The sequence below is a fragment of the Nanorana parkeri genome, unplaced genomic scaffold, assembly GCF_000935625.1.
Source record: "Nanorana parkeri isolate BGI_ZX_2015 unplaced genomic scaffold, ASM93562v1 scaffold223, whole genome shotgun sequence".
Taxonomy (NCBI): Eukaryota; Metazoa; Chordata; class Amphibia; order Anura; family Dicroglossidae; genus Nanorana; species Nanorana parkeri.
This window is the reverse complement of record NW_017306491.1, coordinates 1048880-1056658: the sequence shown is the minus strand read 5'-3', so window position 1 is coordinate 1056658 and position 7779 is coordinate 1048880. Positions and strand designations below refer to the sequence as shown.

Here is a 7779-nt window from a genome sequence, read left to right as displayed (position 1 = left end):
GGGGGGGAGACCATTACTGCCAAGAAATAAATATCAGCATCTTCACTGATTAGAAAAAACAACTCTACTGTCATGGCCACCCACAGCCCTACAAGAAGAGAAGAAAATCGCATCAATGTTGTATGTGAGGGTGGGAGAGCACTACAAAAAAAAAGGACTGAAACTTTGATCTAACTTTGCAAAACAGTCCCAATATAGGTAGTGTTCCTTGCAAAGCAATTACTACAAGCCTTGATCTTCCCAAATCAACTCACTTTTTTATATGTTTTTAAATTAAGGACAGCTTAAAAAGGAGAACTATGGGCTAACCCTTTTTGGCTATAAGTTCTATTCAGGGTCACAGGAGGACATATGAGAAACAATGAATAAAAAGGAGAGACCATTTTAGGCTGGTAATACACTGAATGAGAATAAAACATTTGGATTCCTCTCCGTCGAGCTATTGATTGGCTGCAGTCACTGTTCGGCTGAGAATTTTTGAACTTGGCTAAAAGTCAAGCAGTGTATGGCCAGCCATAGTACAGAGGGTTCTGGCAGGCTTCAGGAGGTAAGGTCTTTGCCTGGGTACATTTTCAAATTTCATACACATACATATTTCATGATTAACTTGCTAAGATGTGACAAATTAGCAACTTCAAAAGACAGATCTGTTATTTGTATGCAAGTTGCATAATACATTAGATGCAATAAGCATATCTGCACCTGTTTAAAAATGGGCTCTTTAGCACTTCTTAGTAACAGCTAACTGCAACAGATGTAAAGCATTTTTAACTAGGAACAGAGATGCCTGCAGTTGCGGATGAAGAGAAGATATAGGCAGGCAGACATTCGCTATTTGGCCGCAATCACACAGAACTACATTTGAATGCAAATTGCACATTAATATGTAGCTGCTTTGATAAATGTCCCCACTGAGCGACATTTAACAAAATGGTCCTATTGTTAGCAGTTTTATTTTTACCTATAAACTTTCTGGTAAGAGATAGATTTATTTTCTGTAGCAATTAGTGTAATAAATTAGCTGCTATAAAAGTGAACATATCTGCACATGTTTAAAAAGGGGTTCTTGTCACTTCTAGGTTCTGCGACAGTTCTGACTGAGAGGGAGCCATGGCTTCGTTTAGCGGGGGTCGTGACGGCGCCCCCCCTCAGTCCTGCGCCCGGGGCAAGTGACCCCCCCGCACCCCCGGTTGTTACGCCACTGGACCTTAAGGCCTTGTTCACACCAAGCGCGTTCCTGGAGCAGTTACAGACCAGAGCAAAACTGCGTCCAATGTATTCCAAATGGTATTTTTAACTCCAGTTCACATCGCAGTGTTACGTTCCAAAGCAGGTCAAAAAACTGCAGCAGGCCCTATTTTAACTGCTCTGGAATGCATGCAAACGCCTCAAAAACGCATGCAAACGCCCTGGAACGCACTGAAAAGCCCATTTTAAAACTTAAAAAAAAATCCCCAAAAAAACGGCACGGAACGCATCAGAAACGTGGCAAAAAATGCAGAAAAAACACGGTACAACCCACTGGATGTGCAGAAACTCATGCAGATCTGCTCTGTATTTGGTGTGAACAAAGCCTTAGGGCCTGTTCACACGACGTCCGTATTCTGTGCTGACCTGATCCGTACGCTCCTGCACTAAATATGCATCCAAATGTATCCCTATGTGTTTCATGGGCTACAGTTCTCACGTGCGCAGTCCGTTCATGACTGAAAAAAATACTGCATGCCACATTTTGTCCGGTCAGGAAACGCACGAACGCAACGCAAAGCAAACAGAACACAATGCAGCCAAGCAAAAAAAAAAATGTATTCTTGCTCCACTTTTTATGATGTCAGAGGCAGTCGGAGTGGGAGATAGACAGACAGGTTGGGGTAGAGGTAAAAAGACATGAACTGCAAACATTTTGAACATGCCCATTACCTTTCCATGGACATACGAGTCAAGGTAAAAATGTATCCGGGTCAGCTTGCAAATCCTCATATTAACTCCAGAACTGACCCTTGGAGTCCCGGGGGCCACAAGATCGGGTGTACCCAATAACAACATCTCCTGCAAGCTCGTTCTCTGCAGATTGCTGTAGCCAGCACCAACAACATGCCTGCAAACATGTGATACATGTCTGATCACCAGCTTTACATACACAAAGGGAAGTAGATGTTGAAAAAACATCTGTCAGCATCCGGACCGAAAATGCATCAAAAACACACTGCATGAGTAGCACCGCGTCTGCAGATCCGCACCTGATCAGGACCTGAAAATCATGTGAACAGGCCCTACATTGCTAAACAAACGCTCGCAGTTATGGCACAACAGAGAAAAGTAGGCAGAGAGACAATACTTGGCTACTATATTTGAGGCTTAAATTGCAAAACTGACCTAAAAGGCGTTAACATTTGGAACGCAAATTGCACATGAGGTAATGTAATTACCACAACTGGTTTAATGAAATGTCCCCCACTGTAGCGTTGGTCTGCAGGCCAAGGTCTTGTAATTCAGTCCAACCTACAGGAACAAATAGGGGCTTTTTCTAGAAGGAAATATGATTTCTAAAAGTGGTGGATACTACGGTGCTTTAAAAAAAAACATTTCCACAAGCATGCATATTTCCTGATTGATCAGCACTCTGAGCAGACTACTGGTGTAAAATAAAAAGTGTCTGAGAAAAGTTCTCGCTCAACTGGTGCACTTGCCCAAAGCAACCAGTCAGCTTCTAGCTTTCATTTTTTTCCCCACACAGCTTAAAAAAAATGGAGTTTGTCTCAGACACTTTTTTTTTTAAGCAAAAGTTATTGTTTTAAAAGTTAGGGAATAATTCCTCACCTCCTGTAGATGCAGCTCCTTCCCATCGGCAGTCCCTCATGTCTTGAACATATGTCTGGTAACTTGCTTCAATGCATTTCTCCTGTGTGGCTTTTATAATGGTGTGAAGGACTTCAACATATCTGTCATATGGGGAGCCCCATGATTCGTTCGCCATAATATCACAAACAACCTGAATGGTGATATTTGTGTTTTTCACACCCTAAGTGGGGGGGGGAAGGTATAAAAGACCAAGTTTATTTTAACTTTACTTTATTTTAACATAAAACAGGTTTATTCAATAAAGCAATGCAAAGACCATAGGCAATGTGCACCAACCAACCAGTAGTCATTTAAATGAGTCATATCAACAAAATGGGTTCAGATTGGCGGCTACTGGTACATAGATTTTTGCTCTTTACCAAACTGAATATGCATATGTGCCTATATATAAAGTTTGTAATTCTTTATGTAAGGGAATCCATGTTTGCTCATTACATACACTACTCGGCTTTGCAGTGCTATGTAATGGTTGTGCTTTACAGCCTACCAGTCTAAGAGTTGGTCAAATTTTTGAAAACATTCTGTGTGGCGGATATCTTATCAACAATTGTTAGAGCCCAACTGCACCGTTAGTTTAAATCCACTAAATACATTCCAGGTGCATCAAAACAAAAGATGTGCACATTCTTACAGCTCATGATATGTTCTCCCTTCCCATTGAGATTGAAAGAGAAGAAAGGTGACTAAGAAACCAGAATTTCAGGAGCCCGCGGTGGAACTACCAGGGTCGCAGAGGTCTTAGCTGCGACTGGGCACTGGAGTTCCGCCACTTAGAGGGGGCCCAGGACAGGAGGACGGGGCCCGTAGTAACCGCTGATTACCAGGATATTTAATATCCCGGTAACCGCTAATATCAGTACTGGGACCTCTTCCTCCTGTCCTGGGCCCTGCATGCTTCACACTGCTCCCCTCACCTTGTTCCGGGCGCAGCGTGAAGAATGATCGAACCGGCGCAGCAGCCAATGAGTGGGAAGCAGGTTATCCCAGCCCCCTCATCACACAGAACTGCTGCGGACCGTAGAACTGCCTGTGTTCCATGGAAAGCTCCAACTCCCTGCATGTCAGAGGCGTGCTGCTGAGCCACATTTTCCTAGTCACCCATCATATATTGAACATGGAGGATTCTTGCAGTTAAATGAGGAATGTATGTAGGAATTAAAACTGTGATGCTGAGATAATGATTTTTATACAAAGCTTACAGTAGTAAGAAGTATAGCAGAAAATGAAGACATTGATGGTAGTTATACTACAAAATAACTACAGCAAACAGAAGGGAAATATCACAATATTTAAGGTCCCCATTATGTTATTATGTTCAGTGCTTGGCAGAAGCTATAAATGGGTTTCCAACTTCTAAAGTAAAAGGAGTAGAACCACTGTGAGAAAGTGATGGCACATTCAACAAACTAAGCAACTGGTGTGGTTAGATCTTGGCCTTGACAAAGTCTCAGAAAATGTATAAAGTTTAATAAAAAAAACTGTAGAAAACACATAGAACACAGAATAGCATGATGTGCAACTATTTGAGTTACCAATTCTTCAGAGAAAGAACTTGAGTTGTTTTATGAAAATTAAATGTTAATATTATGATAATGTCAGGCCCATCTGTGACCTAAATATTACACTATTCAATCCATCCACTTTTAACCCGGATTTCGTTGAGTAGGGAAGTTTCACAACATTTTTACAGACAAAGTTGGAAGGTTTAAGAGCAGATCAGATTTTATAAACTAAAGACCTTAATCTTCCACCCATGCAGATTTTAAGAGGCTTCACGTCGTCGTACACACCATTCAGTCCAACACAAACACAAACAGAACAAAATTTGGCTTTTCCCTTCCTTAACATGGGAAAACACATTTAATTTCATCCTGGGATACAATGTTGGAAGGAACAGAAAACCACAATGTTCTGTCTGGAAATAAGAAAACGCTAACATCAAACATATGATCAATTTAAATGTCAGGAGGTTGGACAAAGTTCCAGGGACTTAGGAAACTTAACACTTCATAATGTTGCAATAGAAGAATGAAGAATTTGTAATAGAAGGAAGTCACGTAGTAAAAGAAAAAAAAAAAAAGGAAAGCTTAGCTGAAAAGTAGCAAAAAAGGATATTACTGACCTTATGCTAGTTTAGCATATAAAACAGAACATGCTAAAAAATAAAATAGAAAATATCTAGAAAGTAGTGCTATATTTTTTATAGTGGTTTAGTATAGATTTTGGTTTTATAAATGTAAATTATTTTTTTTAACTTTTTTCCCCAGGTAAAAAGGAAATATTGAATACTAAAACAGTATTATGTGGTCTAAGGTAGAGCTTCAGGCTACTTTACACATTGTTAGCATTGTATTCTTTAACATTTGCTGAAGGAAGCTTGTTGTTTACAGAACTGAATGTGTCATTAAAACAAACAGTGACTCCTCCCTTATGAAATGGTGAAAATTCAATCAGACTAAATGGGAGCCTAAAAGCAAGCTGCTCTACTGTGTTGTCTCTTAAGCGAACCCTGAGCTAATACTCCGAGATTGCTTTGTTGAGTATTAACGGTTTATTGGTAAAACTAACATTGCATATAATTATGAGCAGTCAGGAATTACAAGAAAGAATAGGAGTTTGCTATGCAAATACATTTTTGCTGCTGCAAAACAAGCACACATTGAAAAATAGTACAGAGAATAGGGTTTTGTTGCACCACATCTTAAAATGACACTAAACTCAAGGAGTTAAATCTTTAAAAAAAAAGTACCTTAGCCATTAACAAAAATGTAGCTTACTTGTGCATTACCCAGGTGTAGATTCTCAGATCATCTCTGAATGGGTGTCAATACTGTCCTTCCTTCTGGAGGGTGGCTACTTTTGTTCCCTATGGTCCCCATGCGTGTTGTAAAAGTAGCCACCACTCCAAGCTCGTTCTCATGATAGACTACAATTTCAATACAAATTAAACTAAATATGAGAAGGATCCTTATGTGAGCAAGCTTGGATTCGGTGACTACTTTATAACACACACAGGGACCATGGGGGAACAAAAGTAGCCCCCCTCCAGAAGGAAGGACAGTGTCAGCACCAATTCAGAGATGATTTGAGGATCTACAGCCGAGTAATACACAAATAAGATATATTTTGTTAATTAAAAAAGGTACTTGAATGTATTTTTAAGATTTAACTCCTGAGTTTAGTGTCACTAAATCCACAGCGATACAGTTTACATTTTACTTGTGTTAACAGGGGGACTCTAATGTCATCTTTCAAGGAATAAACAAAACGTGTACTCATGGGAATCATTTGACACCTAGCCCAACTGAAAAACCCAGAGAACTGGCTAAGGGGTCCATTTATAAAAAGTCACAGAGCCAGTAACCATGCAAATCATTATTTTAGCCACTAGAGGTTCCTATTATAGCCCAATACATTTTTTCATTTATTTTAAAGTCTCACTCAAGGCTGTTAAATTTACCCAAGCAGCGCTTCCTTACTCTTTCAGAGTTCCTCCTCTCCATGCAACCGCCCCTCTGAAGCGGCTCCACTTTGCTGCCTGGCTGGTTGCAGCTCAGTCCTGTTCTGTGTTATAAAATGGGATACAAGTCTTCTATATTTATTTTCCCATCACACAGATTTACCATTTAACAACTTATCTTTTTGAGTGTGTTTGACAAGTTGTTCACAGATAACTTGGTTTAGATAGGAGAAAATGATCCCTAGTTTCTCATACTCTGGACAATTATCTTGTCTATTATACTACTAACATGCAAATATCCCAAATGTGTGATTACATACAGATGTTCCCTTCAATAAAGTTTACCCTTCTGTTGTACTCCAGAGAAATAAAGACGTCATATACGGCATTCTCATTCTAACATTTCACAAACAAACACATTCCTTCCCATAGCGGTAACACAAAGACCCCTAATCTTCCTCCTGAGATTCTGCATTTGTCATGTAGGTCAACGTCATGTTTTAATGCGTCAGTGGGACTTCAGTAAATTTTAAATTATTCAGAGACTGTAATTTAATTATTTACATGGATAGTATGCTGGTGTAGGCACCAGCAGAGCCGTAGCTAGCTCCTTTTGCGCCCGAGTCAAGAACAGAGAATTGTGCCCCCAACACACGTGTGATGGCACGCGACGCTGTGTGTGTGGGATTTACCATTATCGATTTTTATGAATGGGTAGAAGCCTCTATACTGAGGCTTCCAAAGATTGAGAAACTCATGAATGAACAGGAAGTGGGGGCATGATTTTGTTGTACAAAATGTTCAGTGGTGATGGCAACATCGGCACTAAACTTTTTACTCCAAAACGTAACAAGGACTAGAGGCCACCATCTAAAATTAGGAGAGCGGTTACATTTTGGAACTCTGCCACAAGCAGTGGTATCTGTAAAGAATATTGATTTGTTAAAAAAATCGATTAGATACCATCCTAAGAGACCGTAACATACAGGGGTACAGGTACACTTAAATACTAGACCACACCGGGACTCATACACATGCACGCACACACTCAAAAGGTTGAACTTGATGGACCGGTGTCTTTTTTTAACCTCAAATACTATGTAACTATGTAAGTGAGGTAAAGCACTTCCTGCTCATTCATAACTGGGGACACATAGCAATACGTGTCCCCAGTTGTTTACAAAAATGGATAGATGTCACCAGCACACCAACAATTTTGTAGTCCAAAAAGGTCATTTATTGGAACGTCATGTCACCAACACTAGCGCTTTCGGGGCCATGCAGGGCCCCCTTTTTCAGGCTCATCAGGCTGAGCCTGAGGAAGGGGACCCTGCGTGGCCCCAAAAGCGCTATTGTTGGTGACATGACGTTCCAATAAATGACCTTTTTGGACTACAAAATTGTTGGTGTGCTGGTGACATCTATCCATTTTTGTACTGTGTGGCGGCGCTATCCGC

At 40.4% G+C, this 7779-nt stretch overlaps 1 protein-coding gene across 1 annotated transcript in view; it reads right to left on the bottom strand.

Annotated features, from left to right (window-relative positions):
* Nucleotides 1-7779, bottom strand: part of LOC108786708 (putative serine protease K12H4.7) — a 53541-nt gene that overhangs the window by 21342 nt on the left and 24420 nt on the right. The window contains exon 6 of the mRNA XM_018556059.1: nucleotides 2821-3022. Coding sequence (XP_018411561.1) covers nucleotides 2821-3022 — 202 coding nt within the window. The remainder of the gene's footprint in view (nucleotides 1-2820; nucleotides 3023-7779) is intronic.